Genomic DNA, 23,895 nt, shown 5'->3' on the forward strand with positions numbered 1-23,895 from the left:
GCGACAGATACGTACTAAGTCCGGCAACTCGAAGAAGAATTAAGATAGCGACTAAGGAAGATTTAAGAGATCGATAGTATACTAGTAGAGTCGAGGTCTTATAAGCGAAGTACGAGATAATATAGGCTCTAGGTCGTATAGAGTAACGTACTATATAAATAACTAGGCGTGCGACTCTTATTTACTTACGACCTATATCCTAGGATACTCTTCTTATACTTTTTATACTCTTTTCTAATACCTTACCTATAAGCGCTCCGCGATAACCGATTAAATATAAGCTATAGGGTTTCCGCTCGGTACCTTAGCCTCCGAGATAGGGCGGAGTTAAATTTAGAGCGATAGCCGGCACTCGTAGCCGGCATACAGAGATGGTGGTAGGCCTTTTCCTACTAAATAACTAGCTTGTTTAGTATAGCCTACCTAACATTTCTCATATTTCCTAGTAATAGGCCTAGGTTATTTATAAGATTACTATAGCTAGTAAGGGAATTACTAAAGAATATCTATACTATAGTAGGATACTATTATTACGCCGAGTGTTTGTTAAAAGGAGGCTTTTGCCTATTACTATACCGGCTATATATACCGGCTATATTTCAAAGTTTGCCGCACCTGCCTTTTTTAGCCGTATCTAACTTCTTTTCTTGCTCTAACGTTACTATAATATAGGCTTGCGCGACGCTTACTCTATTACCTAGCGATACCGCGATACTACCTCTCTCGCTATATTTAACCTTCGTATCGATACCTATATCTCTACGCTCTATATCCACTACCTCCGTACTAATATCCTCGCTCCGCGCGCGCCTTCGTATACCTTCGTAACGTACTTTCTTTATTAATTCGACGACTTTTGTAATACCGAGTCTACTTAACTAAGTTATAACGACTCGTACGAAGGGACCTACTACTTCTACGGATTATAATAAGACCGGAAGTAGTAGAACGAGTATAGTATATTAACGCAAGAAGGCTACTACTACTACCGCCAGCTCTAGCACTAGAAAGAGCGTCGCGAGTAAGGCTCCGCGTAAGACGACGGCAGATAAGGCTCTAGGCAAGACGACGACTAGCGCTTCTACTACTAGTAGCAATAATCGTACGAAGCGTCGATAGCGCCTAGGAAGTAAGTCCTATCTATAGCCGGTAGCGTAGCCGGTAGCGTAGCCGGCATTCTTACGATTCTTTTACTAATCCTTCTTTAGCCGTAGCCCTTCGTTAGATTCGGATATATTAGAAGGATACTAAACTCCTAATCCGTAAAGCTCCTTTCTAACGACTTATTTGTAAAATTGCCTAGTATATTATATAGGACCTTCGCTTCTAAGCCTCTATAATAGATACCCTTTAAGAGGCTTTAGAAGCCTACCTTATTTGTATCTACGAATATATATTTCTCTTCTACCTCTTTTCGAACTATACTAATACTATTTTAGCTATTGTCCTTATAGCTATCTACGCGAAGCGTATTACGATTATAGATAAGATTTTAAAGCCCTCAATTAGATTCTAAAAGGCTAGAATGTCTATATTCGAAATAGTACTACTAGGTAGGATAGATATTATAGTAGGAAGAATGTTCTTAGTGTTATCTATAATCGTTTTCTATATACGAAATAAGCCGCTGTTATACGGCGCTATATACCGCGCTCTAAATACTCCCTAAGTATATATATATATATATATATATATATATATATAATATATATATAGTATAGTATACTTTATTAGCCGTACGGAATAGAAGTCTTTAAAAATCCCGTTAGTACTAAGGAGTAAAAACGCCGGCTACGCTACCGGCTACGCTAATAGCTACGCTACTAGGTCTTTTAAAGAACTAGAAGAAGATAGATATTTTAGTTAATTTGTATTAGTTTATATTTTTATAAAAAGAAAATAGGGAAAAAGAAGGAAGGTTAAAGAGCCTAATACTTATAGTTATAGGCATTATCCCTGTTTTCTAGACTATATTATATACCTGCCTTCGCAACTCTACCTAATACTTACTCTAAATATCCTTATACTCTACCTACTAGAAATTTAACTAGATACCTAGACCTATAGCTGCCTCTATATCTTTTACTATCTTCTATAGGTTAAAGGACTCCTCTATAGCAGCCTCTATATCCTTATATAATACGAAGTTACTACCTACCCTACCCTTTATATCTACTAAATAACTAAGAGTTCTAAGGAACGAACTAGCATTCGGCCTTAGTATAGCGAGTAACTAGTAGAACGTAGTATAGAGCTATTTTATAGCTCTTTTATATACTATACCGATACCGAGGGAAGAGCTATCCTATTACTTAATATTAGAGAATAGTTTAGTAGGAAAGTGTTAGAACTTCTTAAAGAGGGCTTCTAGGGAAATCGATAAGTTCTACCTAGATATAGATAATAATATTCTACCGAGTAGTTAGGGAATCAAATAGCGAGCGAAAGGATAAAATTTATACCTAATAAGTGTAGTTTCTAAACTAACCTATAATAGCTTGTATATATATATGCTCTTAATTAGTTAGTGCCCTTAGCTAATTATCTATAGATTTAGGGTTATATAAGTACCTTCCTATAACTAAAAAATGCCGGCTACGCTGCCGGCTATACTCTCGTGTCTTATAAAGGGCTTGCTTCGAGTTACGTATACATTCTTACACTTCTTAGAAACCGATAAATTCTATAGTTCGAACTAGCTACTCCTACAGTTGCTTAGCAAACTAACCTAAACCAAACTAGATCTTTAGCTTAGCAAACTAAACTAAACTAAACTAACCCAAACTACTACGGGGTCTAGTCTCGACTCGTACGAGTTCTATACTACTTTAGGTACCGCTACCTAGCTTCCCTATTTTTTATAGTATCCCGTTATACTTCTTAGTAGATATAATATACAGTTTTCGTCCCCGTTGTAATTATACCGTAGTTAACTAAAGCTAAGGCGAATAACGCCGTAGGCCTAGAGCTAGTACTCCTATACTAAAAGGGCACACAAGGCTATAGTTATTACTAAGTATATTATCTCTACGAATACAAAACTAAAGAGCTTACTTACGAGTCGGGCAGAATCGAGTATAACAACGCTTACTATCGATAATAACAGTCATCTTCGGCCACTTCTCCTTACTACCGTAGAGCTTCGTAAAGGCCTTTTCGAAAGACGGTAGTTCTATCTATAGGACTAGTTTATACTAGCCTTCCGAGACGCTATTCCGGTAAATAATAACTTTGTTTAGTAGAGAGCTATTCTTCTTATACTACAAATTTAGACGCTTAATTACCGTTTCTTCGAGCCTATTAGCTATTTCTTAGCGGCTATCCTATATACAGATCGAGCCTAGCTATTAGAGTACATACTTATTAACGCTAGTAATAAGCGTAGCTATTAATAGCGTACCTTCGAGGAGCCTAGCGACGGGTAGGTAATATTAATACTAAATAGTAGTATTATCTCGTTATTAAGCAGTTTACTACTAAAGGCATTTAGTATATAGTACGCTACGCTACTACCCTTTACGTTAAACTTAAGTACTAGATTACTAATATATATGCCCTATCTAATAGGCTTCTAAAGCTTCGATCCTAGAGAGTAGATAGTATATATACTAAATTTAATATTACTAAATTATTTAATACGAGCGTATAACTACTTATCGGCTTCCGGAATAAATACAATGAGGAACCTAATACCTATACTCTCCTAGGCCGCTATCGCGAAGATATTAGTATTATATAACGTAGCGAGCGGTTACTAAAGTCGCGATTCTATATAGTAGTAAGGGTCTCTAGTAAGATTTCCTACGTAGGCTTAATACGCTAGCCTATACTAATACTATATAACTTTATATACTTTTTAACTCTATTAATCAAGTTTTAAGATTACCTAGGTCCCTATATAGCGTATTGCCTCGATTGCCTTTACGGTTAATAATTAGAAACGACTACCTATTAGATTTTCTAGGTCTAGTAAACTTAACGCCCTATAAGTTCTAGGAGCCCTTCTACGGCGTAATAGGTTTCGAATTCGAACTATAGCTTACGTAAAGAGTATCTAGGATATAGTCGGATACTATAATTATACTAGGACCTACCGAGAAGCTAAATAGCCTTATAGAAGTTAACTAAGGATTACTATTAGGATTAGTAAGACGGAAGAGTTATATACTATTCCTAAGTCTAGTACCGGGAGTTCTAGTAACAGATATAGCGTTAAGATTTAAAAATCTAGCTACGAATTTAAGTATCTTAGAAGTCTAGTTGCTACTAAGTAGGCGTCGACAAGGCTAGCTAGGACGGACTATATATAACTTTATAGGCAGATATTAGTAATTAGCGCACGTACCGACGTTAAGTACTAGACGATCTAGGTACCTACTAGTAAGGGCAATTCCGTAGTACTAACGGAAGTAATTATTAACCGTAATCTATCGTAGTATAGTATTTATAGGGTCGATAAAGCAGAATATAACCTAGTTAGTATTACTTAAACGCTAGACCTAATTCTTGTCGGCGACCTTCGTAAAGCCGATAACAGTCCTAATCTTAACTCTAATTAGCTCTTACTAGCTATCTTTTATATCGGCGGTATCGACCTTTAATATATAAAAGAAAGCTTTAAGCTAGTTAAGATTACTAGTACGCGCGTTAGCCTAAAGCTAAAGTAGAAGTCTAGGTTAGTAAAAGGCACTAGCGGTAACGTTTAAATTAACTAGTAGACGCCGGTTAACTACTAGGCGAATAGAGGAGTAGTAGCCTCGTAGTACTTATAGCCTCCGCCTAAATCGGAAAGCTCCTTCCTAGATAGCTATAGTATAGATAGAATTTGTTTTAGCCTACGTTATAAACGGTATTAGTCTCGTCTAGCGCCCTAGTTTAGACGATGTTTATAAGTAGTAGTATAATTTAGAGTATTAGGTAGTTTAAATATTTCTTTAAATATTCTCCTATTCTTTTCTAATATTATACTAAAACTATCGTCTAGGCCCGTCGTAGTACTATAAGCTTAATAAGAGAGTAAATTAGGCTATAAAATTAAAACAATTCTAGGACATCCTATTAAGTAGTCTTCTATTACTAAAATTTACCCTTATCTTCCTAACGGGTAGATAAAGTATTATTTGTTTATATATATTAGTAGATACTAAGATAATATTAACAGAAACTACTATACCGTTACTACTAGACAACTTAGTCCTAAATAAAATTAATATATAGATCGAAGACGTACCTCGAATCTAGCGCGAATCTAACGCCGCTTTCTATCTAGAAAGTAAAACACGTTTAATTAAATTTCTCGGCGGTCTCTTAATATAACCTAATAAAAAGTATATCGTTAGAACCGCGCAATCTTATTCTATCTAACACAAAACTTTCGTATAGGTCGAGAACGTATCTCGAATCTAAGACGAATCTAACGCTGCCTTTCTAATCGGAAAGCGGTATACGTTATTTAGATATCTAGGCGGTCTCTAGATATATTTTAGTTAAAAGTACCTAGTTCGAACCGCGTAATAAGGTTCTATATTCTAACTAGCTCGATACTATCGTACTACGAGCGGATATTATACTACTTGTAATTAATATTAGCTACGTTAAATACTACGAAAGGGTCTAAGGGAGGTACTTAGGTTATTGCCTCGCCCCTCCTAGTACCTAGACATATATAGCAAACCGGGCCTATAGTCTCTAAAAATAGGGGACGTTAGGCTATTCCCTATACCCTAGGAACTCGCTTAGCTAAACTTAATTTTTCGGATTTTATATATTATAAGTTAAAACCGTCGGTATTATATATAATTATTATTAATATATTGTCTTCTAGACGCGGTAAGGTATAATAGTACCCGCTAAATTCGGATTTACGTATTTCGAGGTATAGTTGTTGCTTATTATTATAGTATCGTAGTATTATCGTTAGTCTTACTAGTATACGTTAGAATTCTCGGTTAGTCCTATAGAGTATCTATACTAATAGTTGCCTATATAGCGATAGCACAATAAGGAACCTAGATATACTCTAAATTACCTTACTCCCTATACTTTATACTGTGAGAATTCGAATAGTATTAATAAAGGCCTACTATAGGCGGAAGAGAGGGTTCTAAGAGGGGATTCTTCCCCCTAGTATAGCGCTAGGACTTGTTACTAGAATACAGACACCCTTATTAACCTAGTATAATATACTATTCCTATATTATTCTAATAGAGGTGCTATTATAGTGCGCTATATACTATAGTATAAATTATAAGTAGACTCTTCTAACTACTAAGTATAGCTATATATACTACGATAGGTTATACTACCTATAGAACCTTATACTATTATAGCTAATAGTAGTAGTAGTAGTAGTAGGAGTATTAGCCTCCGCTTAGTACTACCTACTAGAAATCTAATTTACTAGTAACATTTAATTTGCTATATAGGCCTCTAACCGTATACTAATTATATAGGTTAACCTACTATTTGTCGAGATATAGTTAATACTATAAGGAGCTATAACTAGCTAGCAATAGTTAATACCTAAATAGTAACTACTCGCCTATCGGATTAAGTATATACGTTATATTCGCGTTAGACTTTGCGATACTCGTTAAATATTATTATAAATCTAAGCGTTTATAGAGGCAAAATATGTAGCTAGAACTAGGCAATAGTTCAGATTAATATACTATTAGTCGAGGTATAGCTCAATTTAATTTACTATATAGTATTATATTTAGTCTAGTAGCTATTAATATACTAGGTATCTATCTTAGATCTTAGGTAGATAAAATATTTAGAAGGTTATAATTGTAACTCTTAAGCCTATAGGTAGCCTATATAGACTAGAATAGTCCTTAGGTTGCCTTGTATTCTCCTATATAGAAACCCTTTTTCTTCGGGCCTAGAGGCTAGTAGATAAAGCTTAGGTCCCTTCGTATTAGAATACTAGTTATACTCCTAGTGCTTATTTAATAGGTTTTAAGTTACTATCTATAAGATACTACTAGTATTCCTATAAAGTCGTCTAGTAATATGCTAGCTCTACGTTCTTTAGTACTCCTAATAGTATAAGGTTTTATTCTATTTTTATAATAGACTATTACTAGTATATATTAGTAGGATAACGAGTCGAAGGCTAATTACAAGCATACGAAGATATACCTAGTATATTAGTTTAAGTATTATATATAACGAGATTATAGTAGAGTACTCTATTAGAGTCGAATAAGACATACTAAGTGTATGCGCAGACACATAGCTATACGTTTGCGCATATCGGATCGGGAGACCGGCAATCCCGGATACGAAGATTCTATTATGCTAGGATTATATATTACGCTAAGTAAGGATATGATATCTTTGCGCTTTTCTATGCGCTCGAACCCTCTTCTTCTTTCTCTACTATAAACTACTCGTACGTATTAGACCTAGAGCCCTCTGTATATACCTATGCGCATTCCTAATCCGCTTAGTACTAGAATCAATTCTAGTGTTTATATATATATCCGCACAAAGCTATACGTATAGCAGTCGACTATGCCGTAGGATATTAAGGGCTACGTATTCCCGAGCTCGCTCGTTAACGGTAGCGTAAGTATATTCCTGTAGCTATACGTCGCTATATACTAATGCGTAAACAGAGCAGCTACCGCAAGTACAAAAAGCGTCTGCTTAGTAGCGAGCTAGTCCCTCTACTAATTCTAGATGTCGTCGTAAGCATTCTTCTGCCCTTTCCTATCTATATACTTATATATACAGACATGCCTAAAGAAGAAAGTGCCTGCTGTTCGCCTTTTTATAGGTAAGGTCGTTTGTCGTATGCCGGCTAGTGCTAAAAACTAGAGTCGATTTATCGACGCTACGGAGGATAACGGGTATAGTTATACTATTACGTATATCTATATATAGCACTAATCTCTATAGTGATAAGAGTTTAGAGGATATATACGACGAGGAGGGCATATATTATATATAACCTAGCCTTCGCGCATACCTATATGTTCTACTAATACTTGCGTAGATAATATACCGCGATATAAGGACACTCGCGACGCATATTTAGCACGGGGTATATATTGTCCCCGAATAGATCTGCTTATACTTATGCCTTTATAGTATAGCGGCGTCGTCGAAGAGGGACGTAAGGAAGATAGCAAGCGGGATACCGGCGGTCGCTATACCCCGGAAGACAAGTTAAAGCGCTATATAGGTATAGCTATACCTATACATTTGCCTATTAATTCCTATTAACGAGCCTTAGAATTCTACGACCGCCTCTAGGAGATGTACGAGGACGAGGCGCGAGAGTATACGTAAGTCTACGATTATAGATATACGCATTCTAATACCTATCTAGCAAGGGTCCCTCTAAGGCGACCTCGAAGAAGGCCGATATAGGTAGCGACGAGGGCAGCGACGAGACTAGCGACGAGGCTAGCGACGCGGCTAGCGACTAGACTAAGAACGAGGCTAAGAGCGAGGCTAAGAACGAGGCTAAAAGCAAGGCTAAGAACGAGGCCAAAAACAAGGCTAAGAACGAGGCGAAAAGCAAGGCTACCGATATAGCTACCGATAAGCCCTCTACCAAAGGTCCTAAGACCCCGACCGTAGTTATTAAGTCGTCTACGGAGGACGAGGACGAGGACGAGGAAATAGATTCTAGGTCTAAGCAAGGGTATATACTTAGATATAGTTATAGAGACTTGTCGCTGCTAATATATATAGCAAATTCGAGCTTATACTTGCCTCGAAGTCTAGCAGGGTAAGCATAAGGCTAGCCTTATCTATACTTATACTAATGCGCGTAGGTTAATAGGACGCTTACAAATAACGACTTTAAAAGGCGCTTCCCTAATATAGCCGTACCCTACAATACTTATAAGGCCGCCGGTACGAAGACGAGTATACCTATCTATCCGTTTTAGTCTATTAGTATACTAACGGATGTATAGACTACAAATAGGGTAACTATACCTACGAGAATATAAAGGCATACGTACTCTAATCTATAGCTATACCTACGCGTATAGATAAGAGTACCGTAGGGCTCGTACCGGGGAGAGGGATTCGTTAGGGAATTAGATAGCTATACGCATACAACCGGTTATAGCTATAGCTCGCGCGTTGATTTGGCTTTGCGCTAGCTAATGTTTAGCTTAGCGGCGGTAAGAGTATATAGATTGACATCCTATAGCGTTTGGTATGCAGTAATTTATATACAAACCTATACGCCGACCTATACGCATAGCGAAGTTTATACTACTACTTATAGCATAGCTCGTATATAGAGGCATAGCTGACGTTATACCATTTTCCGCAACTTCTTTAATCGCTAAGACGTACTTTAGCTAGCGTCGACCGAGCTAGCGGCGGGTAGCGGGAGTTTTATACATACGGCTATCGCTATACTTATACGTCTAGCTATAGCTCTATTTACTCGATACCCTCTCGAACGACGCGATAGCAGGCAGCTAAGATGTATTAGCATAACTATAGACATATCTACGCCTATAACTCTGCTTACCTAGCGGACGGCTATTGCCGGGGCGCTAGCCCCTTTACCGAACGAACAGAAGGAGCGCTATATATTTGGCTAATGTCTCGCGTATATCCACGCATAAATAATGCTCTAGATCTGCGTATCTTTGCTATTTCTTTAATATACAAAGTATATAGTTTAAGTTGTATTCCTATATAGTAGAATACCCTATACTATTTTTTATTAATTCCTATTTATATATATTAATAATACTCTATACTATTATAATTTGCGTTGTTACTATCTCTCTCTCTCTCTAAATTTTCTCGTTATATATATATTAATAGAAATATAATCTCTACTACTATTATTCTAGTTACTGCCCCTCTCCTAGCATACAAATGTCTTTAGGTATGCGCAAAGGCAACACTATAGCTATGCATCCGTTCCTCCGTTTTAGTAATAAAGGCTTAGTATTATTTAATATTAGTATAAGACTATTACGCTAGTGTAATATAAAGTAAATAGTTTAACTTGTTTACCTATATAGTAGAAGACCCTATATATATATAGCTAAAAAGATCTTTTTATTTTTTTTTAGATTTATACTTATTAATAATACTCTATACTATTACAATTTGCGTTGTTACTATATCTCTCTCCCTCTAAATTTTCTCGTTATATATATTAATAGAAATATAATCTCTACTACTATTATTCTAGTTACTACCCCTCTCTTAGCATATAGATGCCTTCGGGTATGCGCAAAGGCAACGCTGTAGCTATACATCCGTTCCTCCGTTTTAGTAATATAATTATTATAGTTAAAGCTTAGTTTTGTCCTACTTTATTATCCCTTTACGCATACCTATGCACTAGCGATTAGGCACTCCCTATTCTATGCGAGACACCACATAGGTATGCACATATCTCCTACTATAGATATGCGCCCCTTCTCCCGTTTTAGTAATAAAGGCTTAGTATTATTTTATATTAGTATAAGATTATTACGCTAGTGTAATATAAAGTAAATAGTTTAACTTGTTTACCTATACAGCAGAAGACCCTATATATATATAGCTAAAAAGATCTTTTTATTTTTCTTTAGATTTATACTTATTAATAATACTCTATACTATTACAATTTACGTTGTTACTATATCTCTCTCCCTCTAAATTTTCTCGTTATATATATTAATAGAAATATAATCTCTACTACTATTATTCTAGTTACTGCCCCTCTCTTAGTATATAGATGCCTTCGGGTATGCGCAAAGGCAACGCTGTAGCTATACATCCGTTCCTCCGTTTTAGTAATATAATTATTATAGTTAAAGCTTAGTTTTGTCCTACTTTATTATCCCTTTACGTATACCTATGCACTAGCGATTAGGCACTCCCTATTCTATGCGAGACACAACATAGGTATGCACATATCTCACGCTATAGATATACGCCCCTTCTTCCGTTTTAGTAATAAAGGCTTAGTATTATTTTATATTAGTATAAGATTATTACGCTAGTGTAATATAAAGTAAATAGTTTAACTTGTTTGCCTATATAGTAGAAGACCCTATATATATATATAGCTAAAAAGATCTTTTTATTTTTTTAGATTTATACTTATTAATAATACTCTATAGCTATTATATTTTATGTTATTACAATATCGCTCTCTCTCTAAATTTTCTCGTTATATATATATTAATAGAGATATTATCTCTAATATAATTATTATAGTTAAAGCTTAGTTTTATCCTACTTTATTATCCCTTTACGTATTATTGTATATAAGACACTACATAGGTATGCACATATCTCACGCTATAGATATGCGTCTGTTCTTCCGTTTTAGTAATAAAGGCTTAGTATTATTTTATATTAGTATAAGATTATTACGCTAGTGTAATATAAAGTAAATAGTTTAACTTGTTTGCCTATATAGTAGAAGACCCTATATATATATAGCTAAAAAGATCTTTTTATTTTTTTAGATCTATACTTATTAATAATACTCTATAGCTATTATATTTTATGTTATTACAATATCGCTCTCTCTCTAAATTTTCTCGTTATATATATATTAATAGAAATATTATCTCTAATATAACTATTATAGTTAAAGCTTAGTTTTATCCTACTTTATTATCCCTTTACGTATTATTCTATATAAGACACTACATAGGTATGCACATATCTTACGCTCTAGATATGCGTCTGTTCTTCCGTTTTAGTAATAAAGGCTTAGTATTATTTTATATTAGTATAAGATTATTACGCTAGTGTAATATAAAGTAAATAGTTTAACTTGTTTGCCTATATAGTAGAAGGCCCTATATATATATAGCTAAAAAGATCTTTTTATTTTTTTAGATCTATACTTATTAATAATACTCTATAGCTATTACATTTTACGTTATTACGATATCGCTCTCTCTCTAAATTTTCTCGTTATATATTAATACAAATATTACTTATCTCTACTACTATTATTCTAGTTACTACCTCTATTCTGTATACGGCTGCGTATAGGTATGCGCATACCTTACGCTTTAGGCATGCGCCTGCATTCCCTTTTAGTAATAAAGGCTTAATATTATTTTAATATTAGGGTAATTTTAGCCTAGTTTATCTACCCTTTGAATATACCTATGCGCTTACGATAAGGCTCTCCCTCGAGTTATGCCTATATATATATGCTCGACTATGTCTATATACGTAATATATGCCAAAAAGATGTTAATACAACCTATATATATAGCTATCTCCGACCCTCTCTTAACTAGCGAGCTATCTCGTCGTATACCCGTAGCTGCGCCCGTAGATACTCCGCCTATAAACTAGCGATCTCTACTAGTATTAGCGGATATATTGAGGTAGGTTATATAACCGGAGGCATTAAGGAAGGCATTATCGCGGCCATTAGTATAGCTATTAGGGGCTGCATTAGCTGTCCTATCGGTAGCTGTATTAGCTGTCCTATCGGTAGCTGCATTAGCTGTCCTATTAGGGGCTATATTGGCTGTCCTATCGGTAGCTGCATTAGCTGTCCTATCGGTAGCTGCATTAGCTATCCTATCGGTAGCTGCATTAGCTGTCCTATCGGTAGCTGCATTAGCTATTCTATCGGTAGCTGCATTAGCTGTCCTATCGGTAGCTGTATTAGCTGTCCTATCGGTAGCTGCATTAGCTGTCCTATTAGTAGCTGTATTAGCGGCATTGTTAGTAGCTATATTAGCTGTCTAATTATCGGCTGGTTATAGCTAGGGACAATTCGGGTTTGATCTTAAAGTTGAATCCCGTCTCGAGACATATCTATAGGCGTACCTATAGGCGTTCTAATGCGGCTAGGTCCTAATATAGCGGTATTAGTAACTAATCTCTAGTTTCCCCTTTCTCTAGGCGTAGGAACGCGTAAAGGTAGAGGCATACTTTCCGTACTCGCTCGCTTTCGTCGCCGGCTAGTAACCTCTAGTTTAGGATCCCGGATAGGGATTATATATAGGCGAATCCCGGGTAGTAGGCTTAGGCGTTGTAACGGTCGTAGGGCGGGCGTAGGGCTTAGACTTCCGGTTAGGCGTTGTAACGGTCGTAGATATAGCGGTAGGCTAGGCTCGATATCCCGTAATTGTAAACGTGTTTCCTATTCTAGGAGGGTCCTCCGGGTAGGAATTGTTCTAACCTAAGCTCTAGCGGCGCGATGCGCATTATTAACCCTAGTAGTACGCTTATCCTTACTATTACTCCTATGCTTATAGAGATTGCTAGAGGCCTACTCTTAGTACGCTAGCCTTATAGCCTTTTCCTGTTTATATCTAGTCTTCTTTACAACTACGGCCATTAGTACGGGCATAAATCTGCTAATAGGTAGCTCTTACCTTGCTTCTATAGTGCCCTCTCGTATCTAGACTAGATAGAGACATTTACTAACGTATACTTTACGCGGTAGTCGGTCTAACCCTAGAACTAATCGACATCGCGCATATCTATAGTCGTAGCTCTAGAAATACCTATTATTAAAGGTAGGTCGGTTCCGAATAAGTATAACTTATATCCCGTCTATTCGTTAGCATTTGTATCCGCCCGTCTGCTTCTATATATATCCTTGTTTATAAGCGTATACTCGGGGTTAAGCGCGGCTGCAATAACATCGTTTTTCTTATTCGTCGCCTAGTTACGGAGATCTTTGTTCTAGGACCCTGCATATATTAGCGAATGTCTATAGCTATATATATAGACGTACGTTAGAGGATGCCGATAATCGTATAGTACTCCTATCTACTCGGAGCGTCGATAAGGGATAGTATATCTTCTCGCTCTTTTGTAGTAACCCTACTACACTATTTGCTTATAACCTTGTCTACGTTCCTAATAAAGTATATACGATAGAGTATAAGTATATACTATAGGTAATACTCCGCTATATAGAGGGGGTCGATTTCGTGTAGGTAGAGACTAAGGCCTATAGGTTAGCATAGGTACGGGCATAGGCTAGGGCATAGATACTAGCATATTAGTACCCGAGCTAATCGACTGCGATATAGTACTACCCGTCCGTATCCCCGTAGATATATGCCTACCTATATCTGCCTATACCTACGATAGCCGCTAAGGTCGTAAATAGGCGCTTCTATACGAGATAATATATCCGATTAGTATTCTTCTCGTTGCAGATAACCCGAGCTAAGGTAAAGACTATCTTGTTAGCAGGTATATAGCTATAGGTTAGCCTATATATACGCTTTCTATTCTAACCTAACTCAACCGTAAAGATAACCTCGTTTATATTAGATCCTGCGATACGTTTATAGGATATATCGACGTCGAATAACTAGAGAGACGTAAAGATCTCTGCTTATTCCCTATAAAAGTATACTACTGTCTATATGCCTATAGGGGAGATATATACGTCTTAGATATATTGCTACTAAATTAGCGTATATTAGCATCTATAGCTATAGATAAGGACGTATAGTCTTCGGGTTGAGTTTCTGCTATTTGTATGCCTATTCTACTACGTTAATATCGCGAAGGTGACTATACTCCGTATGCTTAAGCTTTACTATTATCGCGGTTAAGCGCGAAGTATTGTTTAAAGCAATATAGAGCTTAGCAAGTAATAGTACCCCTTTTTTATTAAGGAACTGCTGCAATATCGGATAGACCTAGAATCGGGCTAAGGACTACGTAAGCGGAAGTCTATAGGTATAGCTATATACATACCCGTTGTTAGGTCCGGCGAAATACACTTCTTAATTAATTCCTTTAGCTCTTCCTCGATAAGAGTAGGGACTTTCGTCGGAGGGGGTAGTATATACGTATATTTGCCCCGAGATACGATTATTATATAGGGCGTCCTTATAGGATCGCGCGGGACGATAAAATCGAACTTAACCTTATACTCTTACGTAACGAGCTTACCCTGCCCTTATAGGTAATCGACTTCTACGCGGTGTTAGCTAATCTATGCCTATAGGTCTAGACGTACCTACGGCATATCGTATAAACTACCTTTATCGGCTTAATAACCGTACAAACGTTAGTCGGACCTGCTAGTAGATTTTAGAAGAAGTCCTTAAGTATATCGATTAACTATTTCCCTTCTTTTAGAATAACTTAGCGGAAGCATAATAGTCGTAGGTATATATAGTAGTTAGTACATACGAGTAAGTACTAGTAATAACTAGCTAGCGTCTATACAGTTAGCTATAGATATGCCTATATATATAACTAATTACTTATAGGCGTCTCTGCCTCCTCGTACGTTAAACTACAATCTTCGCGTTAATCGTCGTAGGCTTTTCTCGACCGGAATCTTGCTTATGCTATATACTAAAGCCTATGCCCGTAGGTTAGTACTCGGTAAACTATCTAACTACGGATATATATACGTATGTGAGTTCTCTACCCGGTATTGCGTCTCTTCTCCTCTTAGTACGAATATCCTTACGAGCGGAGGTATAGAATTAACCCTCTAGTTTAGGTACTCGTCCGTAAGGCGATAGTGCGTAGCGCCCTCCCGGAGATATAAGTAAGTATATTGACATATCTTAATACCGCTATAATTCTTCCGTACCCGAATATAGGATACGCTATTAAAGTACGACGCTTTAGTTTCCTTCGAGGAATAGGGCTACCTTACCCTATATTGCATCTAATATATATTAGCATATATATAACAATATATACGCCTATATATACTCTATATTTAAGAACGGCCGGAATCTTTATAACGTTCTCTAGGATAAGATCGGTATAGTTATAGTAATCCGTAAGTAGAACGATATATATATAGCTATAGTTATAACTACTTAGGTATTCTAGTATCGTAGTAATATATTCGATATACTTAATAGAAAGCGGGGCATATATAGCATTTGTAATAAGGGTAGGCCCGGGTCGAGGAAGTAGCTAAGTCTTATTAGAAAGTATAGGCATACTATTAGCTATAGCTAAGCCTATAATGTTGCTTTCTAGCTGCTTATCTTCTATAGCCTCTAAGGCGATGCGATCTTCTTCCGCAAGCATTCCTAATATAAAGACATTAGAGGCCTATATCTCGGTAAGCTAAAGGATATGTATATCTATATACTTATATATACGCGCTCGTTAATAGACTCGGTATACGAGATAAGCTTATTAGAATATTTATATTTATAATCTTCCTATATATAGGGAAGAAAGGTTAATAGAGTCTCTATAGCTTTGGTCGGTGCTTTAGATAGTAGTTTTGTTCGGTGCTCGTAATCTATATAGTCTAAGAAGCGGGCATTCGTATAGTAGAAGGAAAGGGAAGGGAAAGAATTAGTCGATTAGTAGGAAAGTAGATACGTAGGCGCTAATTTACGGCTAACTATATATACGGTTACGTACAGACTCGGCTATACGGACGTTGGTTAACTCCGCTTTTAGCGTAGTCAACCGCAGATTTCTCTGGCAACATTGCGAGAGGATGTGAGAAGGTTGCGCTAGCGCTAACTTAGAACTAGCGGCTGCCGTCCGGACGGCCAAGCATTGACATTATTGATGACAGCATTACGAGGCAGCGCAGCGCCGACGACGTTGAAACTTGACACCACGAAAGAATAATGCAGTGCAGTATGCACCTGTACACCACCCTAACACCGGCACCGGCACCTTCAAGCCGCCCGCCCGCCCGCTGCCCGTCGGCACTCGATCTTCGCGCCAGGCACGACGCCGCCACCTCCCCATCACCATCGCTCCCCGCCCTATCACCGCCCCTCCTCGTGCCTCCCGCCTGCGACTTGGATGGTCGCTCCACGCCTCAGGCTATTCTATCTCTGCAGGCCTGGCAAGCGCTAGTACGATAGGACACCGCCTCCGCCTCTGCCGCGCACACTCGGCAGTCTTGATTTTTCGCTCAATGCCATCATCATCATTCTGCCAAATAATGCCAACACAGACACCATCGCGTTGCACAATCCTTGCAGCAGGCGCAAGCCGAACCACCACCAATCGTTCAGGAACGTGTTCATGCGCAGTGCTGCGAATTGCGCGGTAGCTTGGAGACTGTCGCGCGCATGCATCATGCCCGCCCAACAAGTCGGGAGGCAGGGTATCGCAAGGACACGCTGCAGCTCATCAGCATATACCGCTCTCGCCCACCCGTCTACAGTATCCTCGTGATCGTCGTTGTGCAGTGTGAATGGACCTGTGTCCGTGGTGCCAAATCAAATACCGCATGCGTAATAGGCACGTGCGCACGGCGTCGGTGAGTGAGTGAAGGTCCGGCCGACACCTCCTCCGCGCGACGCGTTCTTTGTTTTGATCGCTGCTTTCCGTGTCGCTGCCCTAGGTTTAGTAATCGTTTGTTGTTACTAATTTTGTTAGCACTTATCGATCTCGTTACCCTACTACTCGATATGTCTACCTCTTTATTAAATCCGTTACCGCCGCCGGCGGAGGATACGCTAGCGGAAGCCGCCTAGGGCGATTTCGCGCTCGAGAGCGACGACGATACCGCGGACGCGTCGGAAGAGGACGAAATCGACGAATCTAGTAAGGAATCTAGTAATTCTTCCTCCGAAGAAGGTCCTCGGCGTAATACGAAATCCTATATCCTTAAACTACTCGAGAACTCGACATTCGCCGCTCTTCCTACCGTCGATAACCTTAAATACTAGCGCTAGCGATATATACTTAGTAACGCGCGCAACTCGTTTACTTTATCGGTAAAGGAATAGTATCTATTAAAGCTATATATCGATAACATTTAGGTAGTAGATAAAGCGTTATATATCGAGCGTAATAGTACGGAAACTACGCGTTACGCGTATCGCTTTCGAAAGAAGGAAGATTAGAAGGCAAATAAGTCGACGAGCTAGTATATAAAGAAGATAGAGCGGAAGATAGAGCCGGCGCGTACGTGTCCTATAACTATAAAGGTTGTTAGTATCTATAGCGAGAATAAGAAGATAAAGGAGGTTAAGATTATCGGATACCGCATTTAGCGCGTTAGTCGTAAAGAATACTATACTAACTATACGCTAGACAATTTTAATAACTTCCGTTAGTATAGCGCGCTTCTAACTACCGTAGGGTATAAGATATACTATAGATATCGACCGGCTTCGGTATACCGCGCCTTAAAGGTATAATACGACCTAGTCGCTTATAAGAGGTTTAAAGCCGCTAGCGGGTTGTTTTTACGCAAATACGACGTGCTAAACTCTAGCTGCTCTTTCCGGAAAGTATATAAGTCTAGCAAACTCGGCGGCGCGTCGCTAGCGTAGGAAACATAACGAGATAATATAATAAAGTAGTACAAATAAGGTATATTAATGTTTATATTCCTATCTAGATTAGTAAAGTAAGGTTAGAATTAGCAGTACGGGAGCGACGGTCCGCGTATCCGGACTCCGATTAACTAATAGATCGATACGGAATATTACTTATCTCGACCTCGAAACCGAGGAAGATATTAGGCTCGATGTCCTCCGAATAGAGGACTAAAAAGCTAAAATCTTATAAATCTTCGAAATTCTCGAAGTTCTCGCTTAAGGCGGTAGCGCCGTAGAGCCTTAGCTTCGAGCTAATCAAACATTTTAGATGCTATAGTAACACTTCGGCTTAGCTTTAGCGAGCCTTAGTAACCCGAATCCGGATTTCCTAGATTCCGTAGGATTCCTTTGTTTTAATTCTTAGTTTTCTATTATAACAATTACTAATTTATTACTTTAGAAGGTTACAAATGCGAGATAGTATTAGTTAAAAGGCATTGCGACGATTAATTAATATACGGCATTATTTACGCGTTTAAAAGTAGCCTAGACCTACTCCGGAAGTATTAAGTAATCGCTTTTATAGACGCGACGCATAAGACTAATTATCTTAGTTAGTACCTCTATACTATTATAATTAAGGACAAATATAGCATGTCGCGTATAGTCGCTTATATACTATTACCTATAGACGACGGCGATATTATCGCTACGTTTCTACGTACAATATACTACTAGAGTAGGTAGATACTAATCTATATCCTAACCGACGACTCGGTAGCTAAGCGACGCGCTATTCGACTAGCGTTTCCTTCTACTAAACACCTCCTTTGCTACGTATACGTTTAGCGTACTATCGACCGTCGCTTCGGTAGTAAAGACTATATAAAGACGCGCTAATACCTTAAAGCCGCTATAATCTATCGTAGGTCGCTCGAAGGCGCGAAAGAGTCGCTCTAAGCCGCTATTAACGACCTGCCTCGTAACGGCGATTATAGTAAGAATAGGCTCTATTTAGAGGTCGACTTTAGTAAGGACATTGCTCTATAGGCAAACTACTATTGCGTCGTCGATATACCGCCGATAGTTAAGTAGAATAAGACAACTAATATAAACGAGAGCTTCTACGGTTATATTAAATTAGACTATAAGTCGCTAATAGTAGTAGACTTTACGCTTCTCGGCGTTATAATATACGTCTTCTAAGAAGTTACTAATAAGGACCTACGCTCTTACCTCGTCGAGCGCTAGTAGGTAGTAAATATATACTCTCTCGCTCGTAGCGACGACGATAAGCTAAGAATATACCTTCTATAGCTTCCGTAGCCTATATAGCGTAAAATTAGCGCTAAGATTATCGAAGCGAGCGATACTACGGTATTCTATAACCTAGTCGCCCTCGCAAATTGCGACGAGGCTAGTTAGCTAACGTATAACTACAAATTCTTCTACTAATATTATATACTTTGCGCCTGCCTCTAGTACTATTATATTACTCTTTATCGCGTCGTTATTAAATAACGTTACTAGTAGTACTAGATCGATATGTTTAATAGTCGCGTACTCGAGGTTTATAAGATATACGAGGCGCGCGCTCTACGTTAGAAGGACGACTCGGCGCCGGCAATAGCGCCTAATTATAGTTACTAGCTCGAGATAAGAGAGACAATAACTAACTATTATAAGATAATCTTCTAACTCGAGCGATAATGCGACAAATAAGGCCTCGAAGACGACGATCTAGCGAGAGCTTCTTATATTGCTAACGCCGTCCGCATCTTCTATAAGGCCGGCAACGATATAAGGCGCTAATTTACTGCTTTATAGATACGCGCGTTTAATTAATAACGACCTAATCGACAAGTTATCCCTTCGTAGAAGCCTAAACTATTATAATAAGCGCTTAAACAAGGCGTATTATCGCGTTATTTTAATACTTCGAGTAAGGCGCCGTAGGACGCGATAAAGAAGTATAAGAGGTCGCAGAAAGAGCCGGAGAAGGAACATATACTAAAACGAATACTACTAGCGCTAGTAGCACTAAACGCTTACTTAAATACGCGTGTATTTAGTCCTAAGCCGCGGCTAGAGGTTCTAGTAAGTATAGGCGCGTTCTCTATGCTATTGCCTATACCGCCGGCTTTATATACCGCTATAGAGGTAACTTATAGCTAGCATATGCTAATAGCGACTCCGCCGGCATTCTATACTATATTATCGCACTTAAATAAGTAGCAAAATAGTCTTCTAAGTGCGATATAGGTCTTAGGCGGCATGCCTTATATATTGCCGCCCTCTAATATATATTAGCGTTATTAAATTAGCAAGAACTGCTAACAATACCTCGAATTTGGCTATATTACTAATCTCTTAACAAACTTTAGCTTTATTTTTAATATTATACCTAATACCTATTAAACAAGCATGCGGAGCTATTAAAACAGTGTTAATTCTACTTAATTTATTATTAAACTAATGCCGTACGAGCTCGTACGACCGGACGACTTAATACTAGCGGAAATCGCTAAAAAGTCGTATAAACCTACCTATATACTATCGACCTAGTAACGACAACGCGTAGCGATAGCGAGGTTACGCTTTCTAAACAAATACAGTAGACGGACGGACATTGAGATCTTACCGAGTCCGTTGCGGCAGGCTGACGGTATGTGGGTCCATTCTTATGTGCACCGTGCATGCGGTATTTGATTTGGGTCCGTGTCCGTGTCCGTGTCCGCCCGGGAAGACTAGGCTCGCACCTTTGCGGGCCGGAGCCGCTGTTATGGCATCGGCGACATTTCTCTACAACCTTCAAAACACACATCTACAGCCGCACATGAAAATGGTATGAACACTGCCCGCCAAGCCACCGACAATACCGTACATCGGTCTCGCCTGATCGCCATGCCACCGTCGTTGCCGGCGCCCACAGTCACAATGCACTCATCCCTGCTGTTCCTGATCACTGCTCGAATGCCATGGCTATTTCTTCGCAGAGCGCATTCGAAGACACTATCGCCTTCATCTGTGCTCCCCCAGGCCCTCACTGTCGATGCGACCAGGACAAAGATTGGACTTCAACAATGCTCTTGTTCTGTTCACTTACGCCTAGACAAAGGCTCTCCCTTTGGTCTTTCGCACAATGCTTCGTCAGCTTCAATGCGATTGTCTCAAGTGCGCTACCTAGTGCACTTCTTACTCTTATAGGTATAGGAGCAAGACCTTTGCTCTCGTTTCTCCCCTTGCTGTATCGCATCCCGTGCAGAGTTCAAATTGTGCTTACCTCAGTCAACCACTGTCCTGGAGACATTCAACCGCTGACAGAAACAAGCCACCAATTTCGGAACTTTGCACTCTCTTCGATCACCACTGTCCTGGAGCCGGTCAAGCGCTGAGACAGATGCAAGGCATCAATTTCGGACTTTGCATTTCCTTCGATCACAATCTCTGCTGCCGGTCAGCATTGCGAACTGACGACATGCAGAACCAACCCCAATCAACAATGCCTACAGGCACTCCCCAGCCTTTCAACTTTGGACACCCAACATCCGAGGGGCAGCCTAGCTCTCAGCAATTCTTTCCATTCTTTCAGCTGGACGGTATGCAACCGGACAGGTACAGGTTCCAAGAGAAGCTCTTCAACCTGCCGCTTGGAGACCTAGGGAACGTTCAGCCTCTGACCTCTCTTTTGAATTCCCTGTGGCACAGCGGGAAGCTCCCACCGCTCGCGCTGAACTTCATGACACGCCTCATACATCTGGCACTCCCATTCTGGCATGCTCTCTTAGTAAGTACACCCGTCGTCTATCCATCAGAAGCATGTCCAGCTCCCAAGGAAACACTAACAGATGCAGAGAAATGGGACACCATTGCCAAATTGGAAGAGCTCGCGCAGGCACTCACCATCACCTTCGGCGAAATAGGCGAAGGCGTCAGTGGTGAGACGAGAGCATCATTACGCACACTTGCCACAATGCCCGGTCGCGGAGCAGACATCATCATCAGCCAGGAATATCTCAACGAAATCAATGCGACAACAGAAGCAGAAGACGTGATCAACTTCCAAATTCTCTGTTTTCGCGTCGCGACCACCGTCGTCCACGAACTTGCCCACGCCGCAGCACTAGCCAATTCCGGCATGCCTCAACCATTCCCCAACACCTTCATCGGTGACTCCCAATCCAACGAGATCGGCTTCGAAATCGAGAAGTACCTCTTTGGCGGCGTTCTCGACCTCGAAACCTTCTTCGGACCGGAATACGGCGACATCCCATACTACGCTCACAACAACATTACCTCGCGAGTCAACTACCGTCTCATCCTCCTGGATTGGCCCGACAAGGACGTCATCGACATGTACCGCGAATCTGGCGCCTCCTGCGCATGTCACGCGAAGTTACCCCCCGCTCGAATCTCCTGGACCACCTCCTTCCTCCACATCTCCTGCGTCTTTCAAAACTCCTACTGGCAAGACATCGTCCCCCAATTCGGCCGAGCAGCCCTGCACTTCCCTCGCCATTTCGGATCTCTCAGAGCTGACGATCTCACCTGGAATCCTTGGGACTTACTCCAAGCCCTCATGCCCGGTAATCTTTACGTCATAGACCAAAATATGTTGGTTTACTTCGTTCAGAAGGTTGATGATCCGAGTGCCCAGAAGGTACGGGAGTTTTGGGATCAGCGAATGCCGAAGAATTCCAAACTTCACGAATGGTTGGCGCTGACTCAACAGGATTTTGGCCTGAGTCCGGATTTGAAAGCTGCCATGGAGAGGGTGCTTGCTGTCATGGACTTTGATCGCACGATTGGCGTGCTGCCGATTGCTGCGAGGCAATAGGGGCTTGCTTTCAGCGGTTAGGTAAGTCAGTGCAGGTAAGTAAGTCATCAAACTCCAATCCCTCGTGTTCCCTATGCTTCCTCAAATATCTGTCTTCTTGAATACAAAACCTCCTGCTTTCCAACCCTCCACTCTTCTCCCCGTCAATTTTCCACTATATAAAATTGCTTCCTACCGTACCCTCAACCTTACCCACAAATTCCCGTCCGTGCCCTCACACAGCATTGTTCTCTTGGATTTTTTTCACGCGGAATTCGCAGCCAGGACATGACGCACTCCAGATAATCCCTATTGCTCGCAATACTGATACAAAGTTCGGGGTCATCGTCCGCAGACGGGGTGGTGTAAAGAGCAGAAGAAATACTCCGTGGATTCCAAGACAAATGACCCCCGAATGTACCGAAAGCAGTGATCAAGATCGAACAAGGGACATAGATCTCCTTAAACAGCTATCTAAGCAAAACATATTGAGAAGGTGTCGTAGTTCCCCTCTCGGCAATGCCAAGCATTGCTTACATAAGAGGTGGCATCCATGTATGTCCTCCTCCTTGCGCTCCTACTTCAAATTGCCTTCCAGGGAGCCTGCTGTACAATGAGATTTCCGCTACGCGCGAGGAACTCCGAACCACCGTCTTCCAAAGATTTGGAAGATTCGGACCAAGCTTCGCAGTGGAATAGTACCAAGCCGTTGGCACATGCCGCGTCGCTTAGCCGGGAATGCAAAGACGGTGAAATGCATTGGCCTTGCTTCACTCACAGCTAACGACAAGGATCGCGAGGAGAGGGATGAGATGAGATCGATTCTGTTTCTAGGCCCTACCCAACACGCTGGCTCCTAATGGGTCTGGCAATA

The 23,895-nt window shown here is 39.8% G+C and overlaps 1 protein-coding gene across 1 annotated transcript; it reads left to right on the forward strand.

The window, feature by feature from the left end:
• Positions 1 to 371: 371 nt before the first annotated feature.
• Positions 372 to 23,881, forward strand: MYCFIDRAFT_178999 (uncharacterized protein; the record flags this gene model as incomplete). The annotated part of the gene is made up of 18 exons (XM_007932970.1): positions 372 to 377; positions 7,245 to 7,250; positions 16,377 to 16,426; positions 16,477 to 16,525; positions 16,549 to 16,897; positions 16,926 to 17,147; positions 17,206 to 17,265; positions 20,851 to 20,935; positions 20,980 to 21,232; positions 21,268 to 21,379; positions 21,413 to 21,464; positions 21,494 to 23,015; positions 23,043 to 23,058; positions 23,087 to 23,268; positions 23,303 to 23,450; positions 23,515 to 23,576; positions 23,620 to 23,770; positions 23,802 to 23,881. 18 exons carry the CDS (start codon positions 372 to 374, stop codon positions 23,879 to 23,881), a joined length of 3,405 nt encoding a protein of 1,134 aa, XP_007931161.1.
• Positions 23,882 to 23,895: the final 14 nt, after the last annotated feature.

The sequence above is a fragment of the Pseudocercospora fijiensis genome, assembly GCF_000340215.1.
Source record: "Pseudocercospora fijiensis CIRAD86 unplaced genomic scaffold MYCFIscaffold_9, whole genome shotgun sequence".
Taxonomy (NCBI): Eukaryota; Fungi; Ascomycota; class Dothideomycetes; order Mycosphaerellales; family Mycosphaerellaceae; genus Pseudocercospora; species Pseudocercospora fijiensis.